This window comes from Lethenteron reissneri, chromosome 26 (assembly GCF_015708825.2).
Source record: "Lethenteron reissneri isolate LAM-NWPU_2019-01 chromosome 26, ASM1570882v1, whole genome shotgun sequence".
In the NCBI taxonomy this organism is placed as follows: Eukaryota; Metazoa; Chordata; class Hyperoartia; order Petromyzontiformes; family Petromyzontidae; genus Lethenteron; species Lethenteron reissneri.
This window is the reverse complement of record NC_083804.1, coordinates 10,159,827-10,180,535: the sequence shown is the minus strand read 5'-3', so window position 1 is coordinate 10,180,535 and position 20,709 is coordinate 10,159,827. Positions and strand designations below refer to the sequence as shown.

The following is a 20,709-nucleotide window of genomic DNA, read 5'->3' as shown; positions in this document are numbered from 1 at the left end:
GTTTGTGCGCGTGCTTTAATCGGAGATCAGTCGTGCAGAGGTTAGCGCACCGCGCTACGAACCCGGAAACCCCGAGTTCGATTACCGCTCACGACCAATAACAGTGACGAATGTCTGCGCCGGTTCTGGCTCTCTCCTATATCGACTCATCCTGAAATGAGTACCTGGTGCGTCGTGTCAGCATCAGCACTGGGAAGCAAAGACGGCCAGGAGTCGTGTTGGCCATCCACTGCCTCGTGCGCCGTGTCAGTTCTCTAACGGCACTTGCCCCAACACCCTGTGAAGGCTATACGGGGGATCTTTGTATTTGATCACATATCCTGCTTTGCTCTGATTTTTTTTATTCTGATTAGCGGAGACATGTTTTGTAATACGTGGGATTTGTGCAGCGCATTTCGAAACTGAAGTGAACATCCATAGGACAACAAGTGGCATTAGATCTGCCATCATCAGCTTCGTCAGCATGAGCCCCATTCTATCCACTGCTGGATGAACCCTGCTATCAACCCTCAAGTTCTCGCGAGGCCAGAATCCATCTCGCCCCTGCGGATGAGCTGACCTCTTCTCTCCGTCTCCGTGGAGGTCTCGGGGCACATTCTGTCAGTTTCCGTGCCATTCCATCACAAGTCTCGTCCATTGGTCATCATCCCTTATCGCCACAATGGGTCTCTGATATGCTTTTCTTCCCTGATTTATGTGTTCCTCAGTATATATATTATTTTGTTTTTTCCATCAGTAATGTCCAGATTTTATATGAAGAGACCAAAGCTTTTAATTAGTTCCAGATTCCACTAAAGAGCCACGTATGAAGTTGTAGATATAATAATAATCATATTTAGCCCTTTGTAAATGTACTGCTGGATGAACGCCTCCCCACGCCGGGCTGGTCATGTGCCATTGTTTACCATACCTCACCAGTCGGTGCGGGTCAGTTAAGGTTAGTTAAGGTTAGTTAAGGTTAGTTAAGGTTAGCTAAGGTTAGTTAAGGTTAGCTAAGGTTAGTTAAGGTTAGTTAACCGGATTAAGACTTCACTCGCCACTCACAGCAGCCATGGCTGGGAATTGAACTCAGGTTTGACAGAGTTTGAGTCACGGACCTCACCAGCCTGAAAATAGCCCCCTCCTCCTCCTCCAAGACGGCCAACCAGGTGGCTCCAACCCCCTCGCGATCCTCCACAGGCCCCTCTGCGCATTAGAGGTAGGGGTACAAAACATCGAGTGGCTCGGACTCGGCCATTGTGAGCTAAGTGTTGCACCTGGGGTGAGCCGTACTCATCTTAGCGATACAGATGGGGGCAGGGGGAGAGTGGAGTGGTGGTGCAGCGGTTAGCGCGCTGCACTATGAACCTGGTTCCCAGCCATGGCTAACGTTCGTGGCGAGTGATATCTTAACCGGTGCTTGGTCCCCTGCTTCACTAACCTTCACGGACCATCGTGGTGAAGTATGATCAGAGATGGCATGGGGTGCCTTCATCCAGCAGTAGATTGAGAATGGACTGTAAACCATTATTGCAGTAGTAGAGTGTTTTTGATGGTTCGTTTGTCACTGAATATTTGTGAATCTTAAAACGGATTCGGTGTTCAGTCATCATGGGCTATCGTTTCAAGCAATTATAAAACATTTCAGAGAGAGGGAAAAAAATGTTGATAATCATAATTAGTGATAAACACTTTCCATCGGGTTGTACTCCCATCATGTTCATCATCTTTGTTTTCAGGAGAGTCATTAAAATGAGCAGTACCACTTTGTGAGAATGCAGCCGTGGTCGTGCGATGTGCGGACAGGCTCCTGCCGTGAGAATGTGCATATTTACATGCGTAAACCATTGCTTGTGCACGGATGTGTCTTTATTTGCATTCAAATGCGTGCGCAGCACATTGTGATGGCATGTGCATACAACTGTGCGAGTATCGTCGGTGAGGGTGAGCGGGTTACACTACGTACGTCTGTAACATTGAAATCACAGTTTTAATGTTTCTCTAATACCGAAACATCTATTAAATATTTAAACCTCAATGCTTAAAGCCTCATTAGCGGGCCCCAGTGTGTAAAGGTCAGATCGGAAGGACAATTTGGTAGCGGTGCTTGTGCGTGTGTCTGTTGTTGTGTCTGTGTTTGTCTTTGGGGAGCGGTGGCGTGCCGGTGAGCGCACTGCGCTACGAACTGGGCGACCCGAGTTCGATTGCCAACACCAGTGACGATTATCTGAACCAGTCCCGGGCCTCCCCTAGGTCGACTCAGCCTAAAATTAGTACCTGGTGCGATGTGTAAACATCGCGACTGGGGAGACAAAGGTGGTCGAGCGTGGTGTTGGCAACCGACACCATCCTGTGCCGTGCCGGCCTTCATAGGTGCTCACTAACAGAACTTGACCCTACAGGCTTTCTGGGGGATCTTTGTCTCCTCTGTGTATGTGGGCTGTTTGTGTATCTATTTGTGTGCGTGTATTTACTTTTTTATTCAGCTCAAGAAAGTGCTTGAATTCAGCTTAGAAACTGGTGGGATTTTCAAAACCTCCTCTGTCTTTCCTTCCACCTGAGTAAACACCAATGAAACCATCCTCGATAAGAAATTTATATCAGGGTCTTAAAAAATATATATATAGACGTCCACTTGCTTAGCGCTCATTGTTGTGCAATCATTTCCAGGGTCGATACATTAGGTACTACTTGCCTGTCACAAGAAAAGGACATCATCGCCTGTAAATGTTACCTCGTCACTGCTGGGCTGCGAGATGGCCAGGACAAATGTGTCGGCACAGCAAATGGATTTGAATCCTCTGCGGATCTTTGGGTTATCCATCCCTATGCGTGGGTTTTCTCCGGGTTCTCTGATTTTTTTTCCCTCCTGTAAGTTATCAATGGAATTTACCAAACATCTCAATGCAAGACCACCTTGCAAAAAAATATATTGAGGCTCGGGAAGTCTTATAAAGGAGCATTCGTACCACTACATCAAGTGGCACGTTCGTATGGAGAGGTCTTCATCCAGCATTGGATTGAAAGGGCTGTCAATTATAATCTATATGTGGCTAATCTGTACGCGTGTAACTTCGTATACATGTCCAGAAAATTTCTCGTAGAAGGCTCCACCAATTTCAATGAACGATTAATAATTTGAAAGCTCATGATATTCAATGCAAACAGTTTTTTAAATTACAGAAAACAAATGACCGATCTGATAATTCAACCAATTTGGCGTATTTGCTTCGGCGCTGATTATCCGCTCTGCCATATGGAATGGCCCGGTGCTGGACTTGCGATTCGTTTTTTAAATCATGCAACGGATAGCAATGTGCCTCTGGGGATGGGTGTGTCCCTCTCGTTTTTAGCAAATGTTCTAGTGGTGGACAGTTTTGGGCAGTGGCGCTTACTCAATTCTAGATTTGAAGCTTTCGTGACTGCAAAGATTCATATTCTTAGGTTTTTTCGGTAAAGTCACGTAAGTAAAACATCAAAATAAAAATAATAAATATGTGGCTAATCTGTACGCGTGTAACTTCGTATACATGTCCAGAAAATTTCTCGTAGAAGGCTCCACCAATTTCAATGAACGATTAATAATTTGAAAGCTCATGATATTCAATGCAAACAGTTTTTTAAATTACAGAAAACAAATGACCGATCTGATAATTCAACCAATTTGGCGTATTTGCTTCGGCGCTGATTATCCGCTCTGCCATATGGAATGGCCCGGTGCTGGACTTGCGATTCGTTTTTTAAATCATGCAACGGATAGCAATGTGCCTCTGGGGATGGGTGTGTCCCTCTCGTTTTTAGCAAATGTTCTAGTGGTGGACAGTTTTGGGCAGTGGCGCTTACTCAATTCTAGATTTGAAGCTTTCGTGACTGCAAAGATTCATATTCTTAGGTTTTTTCGGTAAAGTCACGTAAGTAAAACATCAAAATAAAAATAATAAAATAAAAATAAAAATCACGACGTTTCGGAGGCAACACAAGTCTCCGTCATCAGGTGGGACCGTCACAGCCGAATTAGCTGCATCAAGTGAAGCAATGATTCAAGATGTAATCCCTTATAAGCAAGTTGAAGGGAGGTGGAGAGGGGGGGTTGGAAAGCTTATCAGACTGTGGTAGCCAATGAATGGAAACGTATCGGGGGGGGGAGGAGGAGCGGCGATCAAAGACTGCACGCAGTGCTCAACACAATGAGTGGAAACGTGTCGGGACGGAAGGTGAGCGGCGATCAAAGACTGCACGCAGCGCTCAACACAATGAATGGAGACGTGTCGGGACGGAGGGTGAGCGGTGATCAAAGACAACACGCAGTGCTCAACACAATGAATGGAAACGTGTCGGGGCGGAGGGTGAGCGGTGATCAAAGACAACACGCAGTGCTCAACACAATGAATGGAAACGTGTCGGGGCGGAGGGTGAGCGGTGATCAAAGACTGCACGTGGGGATGTTAACACTCGGTGAAGTAAATTAATTAAAATAGTGCCTGTCAGATAAGATGGTCCAAAAAAGTGTAATTAAGTCTTTTTTGCGTGGTTAATAACATCTTTCCAATGATTACTGAGTTTGTACCCATCATCACGGTTGAAATTATGTCTGTGTTTGTATATTTGTATGGCTTCGTGTACAAACCTTTGATGGTAGCCAGGAGGTTTGCAGAGAACCTTGGTCTCTCCTACGTACAAACTAGCCCGTTTTCTATCAGATACTCTGCTCCCCTTCACAGGCAAGACCTCTTCGGCAGTACTCAACTCAACACAATTAGTCTCTATGGTTAAGGACATGGTACTATCTCCGGATGACATCCTCGTCAGCTTTGATGTAGTATCTTTGTTTACCAAAGTCCCAGTACCGGACACCCTAACAATAATTGAGGACTTAGTCCAACATGGATTGAATTCTGATGTACCTGCGCTGGTGAGGCATTGCCTCACCAACACCTATTTTACCTGGAATGGCACCTTCTATAAACAGAATGAGGGTACCCCTATGGGCTCCCCCTTGTCACCAGTTATAGCCAACATGTTCATGGAAAAGTTTGAATCAGACGCCATCCAGACATCCACCCTGCGTCCTTCCTTTTGGAAGAGGTATGTTGATGACACTTTCGTCATCTGGCCACATGGCCTCCCAGCACTGAACCACTTCTTAGACCACATCAATTCTAGACACCCATCCATCAGATTCACTATGGAAGTAGAGAAAGACGGCAAACTACCATTTTTGGATATTCTGTTTGAGAGGAGACCTGACGGATCCTTGGGACATTCTGTCTACAGGAAAGCCACCCACACAGATTCCTACTTGAAACCGGATTCCCACCACCACCCATCTCAAAATAATTCTCTCCTCAAAACGCTATACCACAGAGCCCATGGCATTTCTGACCAACACCACCTGACCGGTGAATTGAGACATGTACATCGGGCCCTCAGGATGAACGGATACTCTGACCGTACTATCCGCCAAGCGGTTTCTCCCACCACACAGAAGAAACAGCCACATGAAACTCCGACCAAAACTATCACGTTACCATACATAGCAGGCGTGACCAAAAAGATCTCCAAAATTCTAAACAAACATAAGATCCAAGTCCGATTCAGTACAGTGCATAAAATCCGTGATCTGATTCCATCTGTGAAGGATGTCGTTCCTGACTTACAGTATCCTGGAGTCTACAAATTGAGTTGCATTTGTGGTGATTGCTACCAGAGGTGTGGACTCGAGTCATGTGACTTGGACTCGAGTCAGACTCGAGTCATGAATTTGATGACTTCAGACTCGACTTGGACTTGCATAACAATGACTTTGTCCCACCTCTGAGGTGTGGACTCGAGTCATGTGACTTGGACTCGAGTCAGACTCGAGTCATGAATTTGATGACTTCAGACTCGACTTGGACTTGCATAACAATGACTTTGTCCCACCTCTGATTGCTACATTGGTGAAACAAAACGTCATGTGGCTGATCGTGTCCGCGAGCACAAGTCAGATCTGAAACACGGCAGAACTGATTCTTCGGCCGTTGCCGATCATTGCTACAACTCGGCGGGCTCTCATGAAATTGTCTTTTCCGAGACCAAGGTTCTCTGCAAACCTCCTGGCTACCATCAAAGGTTTGTACACGAAGCCATACAAATATACAAACACAGACATAATTTCAACCGTGATGATGGGTACAAACTCAGTAATCATTGGAAAGATGTTATTAACCACGCAAAAAAGACTTAATTACACTTTTTTGGACCATCTTATCTGACAGGCACTATTTTAATTAATTTACTTCACCGAGTGTTAACATCCCCACGTGCAGTCTTTGATCACCGCTCACCCTCCGCCCCGACACGTTTCCATTCATTGTGTTGAGCACTGCGTGTTGTCTTTGATCACCGCTCACCCTCCGTCCCGACACGTCTCCATTCATTGTGTTGAGCGCTGCGTGCAGTCTTTGATCACCGCTCACCCTCCGTCCCGACACGTTTCCACTCATTGTGTTGAGCACTGCGTGCAGTCTTTGATCGCCGCTCCTCCTCCCTCCCGATACGTTTCCATTCATTGTGTTGAGCACTGCGTGCAGTCTTTGATCACCGCTCCTCCTCCCCCCCGATACGTTTCCATTCATTGGCTACCACAGTCTGATAAGCTCTCCACCCCCCTCTCCACCTCCCTTCAACTTGCTTATAAGGGATTACATCTTGAATCATTGCTTCACTTGATGCAGCTAATTCGGCTGTGACGGTCCCACCTGATGACGGAGACTTGTGTTGCCTCCGAAACGTCGTGATTTTTATTTTATTATTTTTATTTTGATGTTTTACTTACGTGACTTAACCGAAAAAACCTAAGAATATGGCGCTTACTCAATTCGCAAAGTGTACGATGAAGATGCCCTGCAACATCGTTATTTGGGAAATGTCCCTTCATAGTTTGTGCTATGAAGGGCCATTTCCCAAAAAATGTTGCCCATATTTTTACCTTCAAGGCGGTGTTGTTGACGAACGTGTTGAGTTTTTTTATTTGTTAATAGGTGCTCACAAACAACATCGCTTGCAGCGACAATCTGCGTATTTGCGTGAGCGAAAACAATCCCATCCAAGCATCCCCCGTGTTTACGTGTTCTCGCTGTTCCTCCCTGTTCTTCATGCCCAATGTCCTCATCAGTCGTCGATTCAACGACTTAAAATCAGTTCTTATTGTCCCCATAGATACATACGTGTTATATTTAATGATGGTTTGTGCAAGTTATATTCCATCGTTAAGACTTTATATTTATGTTTAGGCTGAGCGAACAAAACTGTGCAAATGAAACAGAACGAGATGGCGAAAACGAGACCACAGGAGAGAATGGATTGCATGAATCGCGCGAGCCCGAATTGTGACAATTCGTTGAGTCGCTGATGGGGCGAATTGTCCCCTGTGCCCAGTTCCTACGGCTCTCGGTCTCCTCGAGCATCCCCAATATCTCTGCGTGCATGTCCCTTGCAGCACATCCCCGCGTTCCTCCCCACATCGCTTAACTCCGTTGCCCCTCTGCACCCCCCCCCCCCCCCCCCAGGGCGACCTGACGTGGGTGACGGGCGGCGGCGAGGGCGTGCGCCTGGGCCCCGTGGCGCTGGGCGCGCTCTCCGAGCTCGAGAGGGCCCGCTTGCAGGAGGCGGCCCTCGCTCGCCTCGCCGACATGCAGCTGCCCTGCAACATCGCCATCCCGAAAGGTGGCAACTGCCGGCGGGGAAGGGGGAGGGGGCGTTTGAGGGGGAGGGGCAGAGAAGGGGCTGCATGTGTGGGGGGGGGGGCGCAATCACTCAGAGCATCACATGAGGGGGGGGGGTCTACTAATGAGGGGATTATCCAATCAGCGGACGACATTTTGCTTAAAACTTTTGTGACTGCAGGAATTCATCTTCTTTGCTTCTTTAGGTAAAGTCACGTAGATAGAAGAAGAAAAATAATAATAAAAATTATAATTATCTTTATTCTTATTTTTCTTCTAATAACGGATCAGGTATTGCATGAGACGCCCTACCAATGAGGGCACCGCATGAGGGCATTAATGCATCGGGGAGAATCACACAGGGGTTGGTGATCAACAGTTCCGGAGATCAATCACTCAGGAGGGATCAGTCGCTAAGTGGTTTCGAACCACTCAGGGAAACCGCAGAGGAACCAACAGATCGGGGGGGGGGGGGGGGCAACACAACTAACGAGGAGGATTGCGTGAGGGGATCAACCATTCAAGAGAGATTAACCATCTTCTTGGTTCTTTCGGTAAAGTCACGTAGAAGGGAAATAATAGAATAATAAAAATAAAACATAATAAAATAATTCTCACCACGTTATGGCCACAACGCAAGCAGCCGTCCTCGGCTCTTGCGTTACCGAAAGAACCAAGAAGATGAATCCCTGCAGTCACGAAAGCTTTAAATCGAAAGATTAACCAATCCGGGGAACCCTGCAGCATGACCTTGTTTAAAGGGAGGCGGCGTACACACACACACAAAACTCAAGCGGGAGAGCATGAAACAGTTAAACAAACCTTAAAACAACGTTAAACAAATGTTAAGCGTTAAACTGAAGGAGTAACGATATGATCTGCTTGTGTCCATCATGCATTCGGCTGCCACTCTCACCCCGTGTGTATGTATGTTGAACTTCTTTCGCACCGTACGTCGCGAACCGTGCGAATCGGAGGTGTGGAGGGAAGGTCAACAAAACTAAACTACAGTGGTACCTCGGTATATGTCGTTAATTCGTTCCAGAAGGTAGGACCTGTACCGAAAATGACGTATACCAAACAAATTTTCCCCATAAGAAATAAAGGGAAAGGAAATAATCCATTCCAGAGTATAAGAAATTATATTTCATATGGCGTATTACACATTAATGGGGTTGTATAAAATAATTTAGACACTACTTATTACTAAAATGCATACATAAATTAAAATAAATGCATAAATAAATTAAAATAAATGTAAATAAAATTTAAATGTAACATCACTTTACCTTGCTGAGAGGAGTTGATAGCCTACGAGGATGGTGGTGAGGAATGGGAGGAGTCGTGAACGGGGTCTACGCGGGTACGCGGTGACTCATCCCGACCCATACAAGTTCTAGCAAGCGCGTCGTATCCCAAGCAAGACGTCGTATCCCAAGACATTTTTTTCTCGTCAAAACAAGACCTATACCAAATTCGACGTATTCCAAAGCGATGGTATACAGAGGTATGACTGTATATGAGGAAAAGGTTTGCCCAACATTGTTTTGACTTGCCTATAGTAAGTTAGAAATGGGGCTGAACATTGGGGGCAGGGGGGGGGGGGTATGCCCCCTTGGCCCCTTCAGTCCCGCCATGCTCTGGATCTAACTCGGGGGTGGGGGAGTGGAACCACCCACACGGGGGCATGCTGAGATCCAGCGGTGGTCAGCTGGAGTGTGAAGTCGAGAGCCAATTGTTTCTCAGGGGAGTAGAGTCAAGCATACAATGTAGATGGCGGTGGATGAGAGGGTGATGGGGAGAAAAGAACGAGGTGATGGTGGGGGGGAGCACACTCAAGTCACGTGATTTACGGCTCATTTAGATATCGAGATTAGAAGGAGAAGTGATTGTTGGGTATCCGTCGAATTAACTAATTTCTTGAGAACTGCTTTTTGTGTTTAGTTTGTTGTCCTTCCAACCGCACCTCCGATTAGCACGGTTGGCTACGTACGGTGCGAAATAAGTTCAACATACATACACATACATACAACCTGCATACATAAAATCCAGAAAGTAGACATGCATACGTTTGTGTGTGTGTGGTGTGTGCTGGCCACCTACACCCTCGTGTGCCATGCCGGCCTTCATAGGTGCTCGCGAACAGCACTTGCCCCCAAAGTCTGTTAAGGCTACACGGGGGGATCTTTTTTCTTTGTTTGCGCGTGCAGATGGCCAGAAACGGAAAAAATCCTTGCGTCGGAAACTTGACACGACTTTGTCTCGGGAGAAGTCAAAGGACAAAGGTAACGGCGAGCGAGGTGGAGCCGTAATGAGAGTGACCCCTCGACGTCAACCACGGCCACAGTGCTCCCGTGAACTCTCACCTCTACGCTCGCGTGCGCGTGCGTGCGTGTGTGTGCGTGTGTGTGTGGAGGGGAACGGTAGTGCAGCGTTAAGTGCGCTGCGCTACGAACCCTGCGACCCCAGTTAAATTTCTGCTCACTGTCAGCACCAGTGACGTTTATCTGAATCGGCCCTAGGCCTCCCCTAGGTCGACTCAGCCTAAAATTAACGTATGGTGCTGGCCACTAACCCCCTCGAGGGCCACACCGGCCTTCATAGATGCTCCTCGATAACAACACTTGCAAAAACAGTCTGTTCGGGCTCTACTAGTGTGTGCGGCTCATGATCAAATCACCTGAAACGTGTCTGATCTCCAAAGCTATTTCTCCAAAGCTAAGCATGTGTGAGCCTGGATTGTGATTGGATGAGCGAATGCCGTGCATGCACCAGGCTGTTATTTGCAGTTGCTGTGGGGGCAGCAGAGAAGAGTGAAGCCAAATCCCCCGTTGACTCTCCTGCTCCCGAGTCCAAGCTGCCCACCTTCCCCAGGCTGCGCTTACCTGCATGGTCAAACACCCCCCCCCCCCCCCCATTACCCACACAGCACAGCAAGGCCCTCATCCAGCAGTGGATTGACATCAAGGGCTGCACACGTGTGTGTGTGTTTGGGGCAACAACAAGGCAGACTTGCGTGATGTGATGAGCAACCACTCGTGGGTCTGTCCCGTGATTATCCGCCAGCGATCCTTGACTATTTCTCCAAAAAAAAACCGTGTATGTCTCCCAGTGAGCAGCGTCGTGAGAGTGAACCAGGCCTGGCACTGAGGTGACGTCACCACAACTTATAGACAACTAACTGGTGGTGGTGATGTTGTAGTGGTGTTTTTTTGGTCGCGGTAGTGCTATTGCCGCTACTGGTACACTGTTGTGTGTGCATCATTGTGTGTATGCTTGCAAAAGAATGTGTATCTCGTTATCTTCCTACGTGTGCATGGGAATGCATGTCCCTCGTGCATCCATTCCCACATCTCCTCGTGCATCCCTATCACTTCTCGTTTCTCTCGATCCCACAATTCTGATTACTCCCCGGTTCACTCCCCGTGTTTGCCGTGTCTCCCTCTGTATCCCCATACCAACCCCGCCTCCCTGTTTCTCCCCACATCTCCTTTTCTGCCCCCGTGCCCTTCCACTGTCTCCCCGTGTCTCCCCTGTGCCCCCCTCAACCCACCTACAGAGTCCCCTGCGCGTGCCTTCGGGCTGCCCCTGCTCCAGGTCATCGCCAATGACCTGGAGCTGAAGCAGCGCAGGGAGCTGCTGTCGTCCTGCGTGCCGGACCCCTCGCCACCACCCCCGCCGCTCGCCCATCCTGGGTCGGTGGGGTCAGGGGGCACGGGGTCACGGGGCGTGGGGTCGGAGATGACGGGGTCGGCGCTGGAGTCGTCCGCCGCAGGGTCGACGCGAGACGAGGGCGGAGAAAACGCGGGGAGAGCGACAACAGGGAGGACACGGCCCCAGCAGAGGAGGGTGAGCGGAGAGCGGCGTGCGCGCGTGTGTTGGTGCGTGCTCATTTGTTTGTGCTTTTACATGCGTATGTATATACGTGTGTGTGTGTGTATGTGTTGATACTTCAGAGTGCACCTAGCATGGCGCAATTGCCACGACCACAAGTTCTTAAAAGCTTGCTCAATTCCACAATGTGTTAACTATTTTTTTATTTCAACGCCAATAGTACTGTTTGTTGCTGGTCTCTCGGGGCCTTTGAACCCGTGTGTATGTGCGTACATGCGTTTGTTCACATGTAGTTTGTACGTGCGTCTGCACGTGTACATGTATGTGTACGTTTCTGGTTGCGTGCGTGCGTGCACGTGCGTATGTCCATGTGTGTGTGTGATTGTGGGGAGTGGTAGTATTGTGGTTAGCGCAATGTGCTACAAACCTGGCAGCCGAATCCCACTCACGGCCAACACCAATGACGATTATCTGAATCGGCCCTGAGCCGCATCTAGGTCGACTCAGCCTCAAATAAGTACCTGGTACTATGTGTAAACATCGCCATTGGGAAGACAAAGGCGACCAGGCGTGGTGCTGGCCACCCACCCCCTCGTGTGCCATGCTGGCCTTCATAGGTGTTCGCTAACAGCACTTTCTCCAACAGTCTGTTTCGGATATACAGGGGATATTTGTCTTTGTTGTGCGTGGCGCAGTGTTGATCACGGTGCAAAAGACCCAGCTGCCTGAGTTTGATTCCGGTGGCGAACATCAGTGGTCAGCGATATCTGAGCCATTTCTGGGCCTCCCCTAAAATGTTTACAGTACCTGGTGCAATGTTTATATATCAGCAATGGGGAGACAAAGACGGCTCGGCATGGCGCAAACCCACATTACCTCCTTGTGCGCCATAGGTGCCCCAATGGTCTCCGAAGGCTACACGGCAGGATCGTTGTCTTTGTATTCGTGTGCGTGTGTGCGGTGCACTTAGTAGCTTGTAAAAGACCTCACCCTTCCCACAAGCTATACGGGGGATCTTTGTCTTTTTGTTTGTATGTGTGTGTACGTGCGTGTGTGCATATGCATATGGTGTGGGGAGCGGTAGTGTAGTGGTTAGCACGCTGCGCTATGAACCTGGCGACCCGGGTTTGATTCCCACTCGCGGTCAACACCAGTTACGGTTATCTGAACCGGTCCTGGGCCTCCCCTGGGTCGACTCAGCCTGAAATCAGTACCTGGTGCGGTGTGTAAACATTGCCACTGGGGAGAGAAAGGCGGTCGGGCGTGGTGCTGGCCACCCACCCCCTCGTGTACCGTTCCGGCCTTCATAGGTGCTCGCTAACAGCACTTGCCCCTACAGTCTGTCAAGGCTATACGGGGGACCTTTGTCTTTGGTGTGGAGCCGTTGGTTCGCGCATTGTTATGCTGAAAAACTGACATCTTCAGTTCGATTCTCAGTCACGAACAACATTGGTGGTATATATATCTGTAACGGTTCTGGGCCTCTTTTAGGTCAACTCAGCTTTAAATTAATTCCTGGTGTGGTGTGTAGAACATCCGCACTATGGAGACACGAGCCACACCACCCTTTGCATGCCGTGCTGGCCTTAATAGGTGCTCACCGACAGCACTTGGCCCTCTGGTCTATAAAACTAAAAGTAATCTTTTGCATGTGTGAGAATGTGTGTGTACAGATTGGTGTTTGCTTATGTGTGTGTGTACGTGCGTGAATGTGGGTGAATGCATAAGAGTATGTACTAATTTATTAGAACCTCTGTGTGTGTGTGTGCATGTGTCTTTGTACGGGTGTATGGGGGGATGTGCGTGTGCACGCGTGCACGCGCATGTATGCGTATGTGCGTGTGTGTGCGTTTGGCTGCTGTGTGGAATGTGCCTGGTTTGACCACAAACAGATGTGAGATGCGAGCATCACAAATCCCAAAAAAAGGGAAGATTTTACTCAGATCCTACCCAAACTCGACCCTGCCGAGCACACACACGCACACACACGCACGCACACACATACACACACGCACACATACATACTCGCACACTCTCTTGCACGCACGCATACACGCACACACGTATATACAAATGCATATACACACAAATATACAACCTCATACCCACGCATGCACTGTGTCTCTCAACTTCCCCATGACTCCCCATGCCTCCCTCCCTGTGTCTCCCCAGCTTCATCTCCCCATCTCTCCCCATGCCTCACTGCGTCTCTCCATGTCCCCATACTTCCCCAAGTCTCTCCATGTCCCCTTGTCGCCATCCCCCCGTCTCTCCTTTTGTTCCGTGTGCCTGCCTCTCCATGTCTCTCCCCGTGCCTGCCCGTATCTCCCCACGTCTCCCCAATGCGCTCACGTCTCCCTCCCACGCGCCTCCGTGGCGCCGTCTCTGCCCCCCTTCGCTGCGTGTCCCCCCCCCCCCCCGCAGGGTGCGATGTCCGTGGATAGCCTGGCGGAGCTGCAGGGGAACCCGTCGCGTCTGCTGGAGGCTCTGCAGCTCTCGCTGCCGGCCGATGCAGCGGCAGGGGGCGGCGGGGGCTCCACGCGGGGGCGGTGGCGCCGAGGGGAGGGGCAGCGCCTGAGCCTCAACCCCACGTTCCCCCGCGTGCCCCGCGTCGTCGAGGCTTGCTGCTCCCACCTCGAGCAGCACGGTAACGAACCCCCCCCCCCACCCCCACCCCCCCCTCCGTCGGGGGTAACGAACCCCCATTCCTCCTCCGTCGGGGGTAACGAACCCCCACTCCTCCTCCGTCGGGGGTAACGAACCCCCACTCCTCCTCCGTCGGGGGTAACGAACCCCCACTCCTCCTCCGTCGGGGGTAACGAACCCCACTCCTCCTCCGTCGGGGGTAACGAACCCCCATTCCTCCTCCGTCGGGGGTAACGAACCCCCACTCCTCCGTCGGGGGTAACGAACCCCCACTCCTCCTCCGTCGGGGGTAACGAACCCCACTCCTCCTCCGTCGGGGGTAACGAACCCCCATTCCTCCTCCGTCGGGGGTAACGAACCCCCATTCCTCCTCCGTCGGGGGTAACGAACCCCCATTCCTCCTCCGTCGGGGGTAACGAACCCCCATTCCTCCTCTGTCGGGGGTAACGAACCCCACTCCTCCTCCATCGGGGATAATGAGCCACACCCCTTCTATCAGGGGTAATGAGCCCCTAGCTTGCCTGCCTACACGGTCATGGGTTATGACCCAGCTCCCACAATCAAAGGATTTGTCACGTAAACCAAACAGCACTCCGGTGTGTTTGGAGAGTAAATCCACAATATTTACAATTCGAGTACGACATTTCGCCAGTAATTACAACCAGTGTGTGTCAGGGCTGGAGAACGGTAGTGTCGTGGTGAGCGCGCTACGCTACGAAGGCTATCCCCCTTGATCAGGGCATAAAGAGGATCACGACCTTCCGATGATTCAGCCTGACATGGTCAGTAGTCGAGTTTTTACTCCTGACATAAGGGGTCACAATTGGGTGCATAACTCCACTCTCACAATCAAGGGCAATGACCCCACAGCCACTGTCTTGGGTCACGACCCCACATTCAAACAGGGGTCATGACCCCACCAACATGGTTAGTTGTTGAGGTGGTGCTCCTGATATCTGGAGTCATGACCCCAACCCCTACAGTCATGGTTCATTGGTCAATATTTTGGGAAAAGTTGACTGTAGAAGTGAAAAGACATGGTATTAAAGGTTCGGGTGATGGTTCAAGGGTCAACAATTAATCGGTTATGGAGCATGCATTATGGGTGAATGGTAGGTCTAGGCTTAATGAATAGGAATATAAGTTAAGGTGAGCGGTTAGTCAGGATTCGTGTTTAAGGCCAGTAATGACATTTTCCACGGCCTTAAACGCATGAGTTAAGAGTTGGGGGGCTAAGGGAGAGTTGATTGTGGTCTCAGGTTATGGGTGACATTTGGGGTCAATTGTTTATGGCTAATTATATGGGTTTTACGAGGGCGATGGGTCAGAATTGAGAAACACGCTTCAAACTGTTAAGACAAGTCAGTCACGCCTGGGCAGGACACGGTTGGCTGTAAGTCACGAAGGCCAGTGGCCGAGAATAACGACGCAGTGGCAGCCAACGGAGGGAACGTCCCCGAGGGCACCGCCGACGCATGGGTGCGATGAGATCGGCTCGTGTGCAGGCACTCGGTGGATTGCCGCATCACGTGACCGTGAGGGATGGTGACGGCTTGGGCAGGACTTCATGCAGCAGTGGATAGGTCATGGCGAGTTGGATCACAATTGTGCACCCCCTTCTCCCCACAGCTCTGCACACGGTCGGCATCTTCAGAGTGGGCAGCTCCAAGAAACGCGTTCGACAGGTGTGTGTTTGTGTGTGTGTGTGTGTTTTATCACCGTGGGGATGGTTACCGGGGACGATGGGTTCTGTGCATGTGTGTGTGGTTACCGTCGGGATGGTCATTATGGGGACGGTGGACCCTACGGTTACCATGGGAATGGAGACCTTGAGGACTGTAAGTCCCATGTGTGTGTGTGCTGCGGTTTCCGTGGGGATGGTTACTGTAGAGGACGGTGGGTCTTGTGTGTTTGATTACCATAGGGATGGTTACCGTGGGGACGGTGGGTACTGTGTGCACGTGTGTGGTTACCTTGGGGATGGTTACCGTGGGGACGGTGGGTCCTGTGTGCATATAGATGTTGCCACTGTGTCCACGCGTCACTACTCCGCTGCTCACTCCTTCCACTGCAGAAGCAAAAAAATCACGGGGTCACGATGATCATCACGGCAGGGGTGAAAGGGTGATAGTGTTGGTGACGTGTCATTAATTATGGTGATCATGGTGTTTATGGTGGTGTTAATGTTGCTGTTCATGTCTTTAAAGTGGTGTCAATCGTGATGATGGTATTGATGATGTTGCTTGTGATGATGATGGTGCTGATGATGATGTTGATGGCAGGTATAAATAGGTGATGGTGGTGATGGTGCTAGGTGCTGGTGTGGAGGTGTTGGCTATACCAACCCTAATAGGTGCTCCCATACAGCAATGATCGCAACAGTCTGTGCGTTGGTAGCTTAAATGAACTTGAATTATTCCTCGGGGGAAGAAATGTATCTACAGCCTGCAGCTGTGTAAATCCCATTGAGTCGTTTGCAGGTGATATTCCAACATTGGGAAATTTGGCCGACGACCGGTTTACACTGCGCGTCTCCTTTAGCTGTGGGAGGAAACCAGAGGGCCCCAGAGAAAAGCCACACAGAACAGGGGGGAGAACCTACAAACTCGGGAGTCGAACCCACGCAATCTTCATGCGAACATCACCACTGTGCCGCCCGCCGCCTGCTGATGCCCCCCGGCGGTCTGCGCGTGCTCCCCGTTGTTGTCTCTGTGCAGCTGCGGGATCAGTTTGACCGCGGCGGTGAGGAGGCGGCGTCGATCGGCGAGGAGGCGAGCGCGCACGACGTCGCCGCGCTGCTCAAGGAGTTCCTGCGCGACCTCGCCGAGCCCCTGCTTTCGCGCGAGCTCTACCCGGCCTTCGTGCACGCCGCCGGTGCGGGTTCGCCACGCGAGCGCACGCGCCGGAACGCACGTGCGGCGACAACAACGGACGCCGTTCGCACGCCGAGCGCCAAACGGCGTCACCGCGGCGCTCGTGCCGGGCTAGACGTAGTTTTGAGGCCATCGCGTGAAATGTCTAAGGCTCGCTGCTGGAGGTCGCGGGACAGGACGCAGGTGTTATACGAGTTGAGATGACAGGCGGATGCCCCACCTGTATCACTCACTGTGACACCTTGCTGCATTCTAGCCGCTAAAACGTGCCACCAACACTCCTCCGTATAGTTTAACACGTAGGCTTTCACGACCAATATTATCCATAAGAGAAGTTTATTGGCTTAGATCGTGTAAATATAAATGTGTCTTTATACAATTAGTAAGGTTTGTCACGTAAACAGAACAGCACTCCGGTGTGTTGGAAAGTAAATCCACAATTTTTACAATTCGAGTACGACATTTCGCCAGTAATTACAACCAGTGTGTGTCAGGGCTGGAGAAAGGTAGTGTCGCGTTTAGTGCACTACGCTACGAACCTGATAACCGAGTTCGATTCCCGGTCACGACCAACACCAGTGACGATTATCTGAGCCGGTTGTGGGCCTCCCTTAAGTCGACTGAGCCTCAAATGAGTACCTGGTGCGGTGTGTACAAACATCGCCACTAGGGAAACAAAGGCGGATGGGCATGGTGCTGGCCACTCACCCCCTCGTGTGCCGTTTCGGCCTTCATAGCTGCTCGCTAACAGCACTTGCCCCAACAGTCTGTTAAGGCTATACGGTGGGGGGGGGGTCTTTGTCTTTCTTTGTCAGGGCTGGACCCGGGGCAGCAGGTGCCCCTCCTCAGGCTGCTCGTGTGCCTGCTGCCCCCGTGTAACTGCGACACGCTGCACCGCGTGCTCTCCTTCCTCGCCACGGTGGCACGCCACGCGGGCACGCAGGCCGACACGGGGGAGCAGGTGAGCGGCGTACCCCCACCTCGCTGCGTGTCCCATGCTAAGCAGGGTGGTCGAGCCTGGTCAGTGTTTAAGGTTCAAAAGCATTTACATTCATATTGTCCAAAGCAGTGATTACACTAGCCCATGGAATGCTAATTTAGAGGAAGTGGTTTGTAGAAATAAGGGAAATGGGATAGATGCCATTGGATGTATAGGGAGCTTTTTCCAAAATTTGGTATTTGCTTTTCAGATGTAACAAAGCAATTCTGAGCATATCTTAAATTTCAGTGGTATGTATACATTTGGCATTATGGAACCAGGTGAACCTGGTGGTAGTGTCCCATACCCGCGTGTGCCTGTGTTTGCCTGTCTGCACGCACGTTCCCATGTGCGTCTATCTGTGCCCCTGTGTGCACGTGCATGCCTGTGTGTATCCTCGTGCGTCCACCTCCACGCGTGCACATGTGATACGTGCATTTACGTGCGTATCCTTGTGGCGATGTGTCCCCATGTGCCCCTGCGTGTGTTGTCCCTGTATATTCATCTATGCGTGCATGTGTGCGTGTTTGTCCCATGCATGTCTATGTGTGCCTCTGTGTATCCGTTCGTATATGCATGCGTGTGTCCAGGGAAATAAGATGACGGCTCAGAACTTGGCGACGGTGTTCGGGCCGAACCTCCTGCGTGGGGAGCGGAGCGTGCGTGAGGACAGCACGGCTGTCATCGCCACCACGTGCTCGCTCATCGAGCAGCACGAGCAAGTCTTTCTGGTGTGTACGCACGCGCGTCTGTTCTGTGCATGTACGCGCGTCACAAAGGCAAAGTGGGGAGCAGCAGTGCAGCGGTTGGCACGCTGCGCTATGAACCCGGCGACCCGAGTTCAATTCCCGCTCACGACCAACATCAGTGACGAATATCTGAGCCGGCCTTGGGCCTCCCCTTGGTCGAACCAGCTTTAAATAGGGTACAATGGCGCCTTTTCGGCCTTCATAGGTGCTTGCTAACATCGACGCAGTGTGCATGTTGACAACGTGTGTGATGACGAGGTGTGCGTGGTGATGAGGTGAGCAGATCCCGCCCGAGCTTCAGCACGAGGTTCTGCTGCGGCTCATGGAGTCCGACCCAGAGGTGGTGGAGCACCTGCTGAGGAGGAAGGCAGCGGGGGCCGGGTGAGACGCGCGTGCGCACACACAGTGGTGCACCACATTCATAAGTGACATCTGGTGCGATGTTTACACACCGCACCAGGTACTAATTGGAGGCTGAGTCGACCTTGGGGAGCCGCAGGACCGGTTCAGATAATCATCACCGGTGTTGGCTGCGAGCGGGAATTGGACTCGGGTCGCCGGGTTCATAGCGCAGCGTGCCAACTGCTGCAATACCCCCCCCCCCTCCCCCGTGTGTGTGTGAATGGCACTCTCATCCACACAGCCTAACAGCTCTCTACACACTCGTTATGCACAATCAAAATACACGCCGTGATTAGTGTATATATCCCCGTGTCCCTGTACCCCCAATGTGCCCATGTCTTTATGTCCTTAAGTATGTTTGTCATGGAGATGCTTTGAGCTTCCCGGGAGTATATGGTGCAATATCCGAACCAATCATTATCTATGTCCCTAAATCCTCTTATATTCTTGTCACTGTAATCTGTCCCCATGTGGCCATACATCTGAGTCTCCTGATATACCATATCACCATTATCTCTGTGTGTCACATGTGCCCATACACCTGCGTCTCCTGATATACCGTATCACCGTCATCCCCGTGTCCCCATGTGCCCGTGTGTCCCAATGTGCCAGGGTGGCGGAGCGAGGCTGGCCGAGTGTCCCGGGTCGCGACGGTTCCAGCGAGAGCCTGGAGGGGGGGTCCAGCGCGGATGGGGACGGGGAGGGGTCCCCCTACGAGAACACTTCCCCGGTGCTGGGGGCGCGCGGAGCGGTGGCAGGTATGGAAGAGCTTCACTACCAGTGTCAACATCAAATGAACCACAGATTGCTACAAATTAACCACAATACCTTGCTCTTTCATCTTCTTCTTCTTGTTCTTCTTCGTTTGTATCGCACGTAAGCAACGGTTTGTGTAGATGTCATAGTTCAGTTTGTTGTCCTTCCCCCGCACCTCCGATTTGTGTGGTTAACTACGCATGCTGCAAAAGAATTTCAACATATATACATCAGCACAGTCATCAACATTGTCATCATCATCACCACCACTCTGAACACCGTCAGCATACACTTCCAGCGCTGTCTTCAACATCATCAGCACCATCATCACAAGCACCATCGTCATCAATACCATCATCAGGATTGACACCAATTTAAAAAGAAGCATTAACACCACCTTAAACACCATCATCGCCTGCATAGTCAGTATCAGTCTCACCACCATCATCAAAAAACACAAAGACAAAGATTCCCCGCATAGTCTAAACAGACTGTTGGTGCAAGTGCTGTTAGCAAGCACCTATGAAGATCAGTACGGCACACGAGAGGGTGGATGGCCAGCACCACGCCCGGCCGCCTTTGTCTCCCCAGTGGCGATGTTTATACACACCGCACCAGCTATTCATTTGAGGCTGAGCCGAGCTAGGGGAGGCCAAAGACTGGTTCCAGTTCAGATAATCGTCACTGGTGTTAGCCGTGAGCAGGAATCGAACTTGGGTCCCTAGGTTCATACACTTCCGTTCCCCGAACCACCGCCATCAATGACACTGTCACCAACTCTATTA

At 50.7% G+C, this 20,709-nt stretch overlaps 1 protein-coding gene across 2 annotated transcripts in view; it reads left to right on the top strand.

Annotated features, from left to right (window-relative positions):
* LOC133347654 (rho GTPase-activating protein 6-like) overlaps positions 1 to 20,709 on the top strand; it is a 57,939-nt gene that overhangs the window by 29,509 nt on the left and 7,721 nt on the right. For both annotated transcript variants that reach the window (XM_061560116.1, XM_061560117.1), the window contains exons 3-12: positions 7,530 to 7,686; positions 9,896 to 9,970; positions 11,245 to 11,534; positions 13,944 to 14,166; positions 15,795 to 15,850; positions 16,883 to 17,039; positions 17,854 to 17,999; positions 18,608 to 18,748; positions 19,050 to 19,147; positions 19,781 to 19,926. In XM_061560116.1, the coding sequence (XP_061416100.1) occupies positions 7,530 to 7,686; positions 9,896 to 9,970; positions 11,245 to 11,534; positions 13,944 to 14,166; positions 15,795 to 15,850; positions 16,883 to 17,039; positions 17,854 to 17,999; positions 18,608 to 18,748; positions 19,050 to 19,147; positions 19,781 to 19,926 (1,489 nt within the window). The remainder of the gene's footprint in view (positions 1 to 7,529; positions 7,687 to 9,895; positions 9,971 to 11,244; positions 11,535 to 13,943; positions 14,167 to 15,794; positions 15,851 to 16,882; positions 17,040 to 17,853; positions 18,000 to 18,607; positions 18,749 to 19,049; positions 19,148 to 19,780; positions 19,927 to 20,709) is intronic.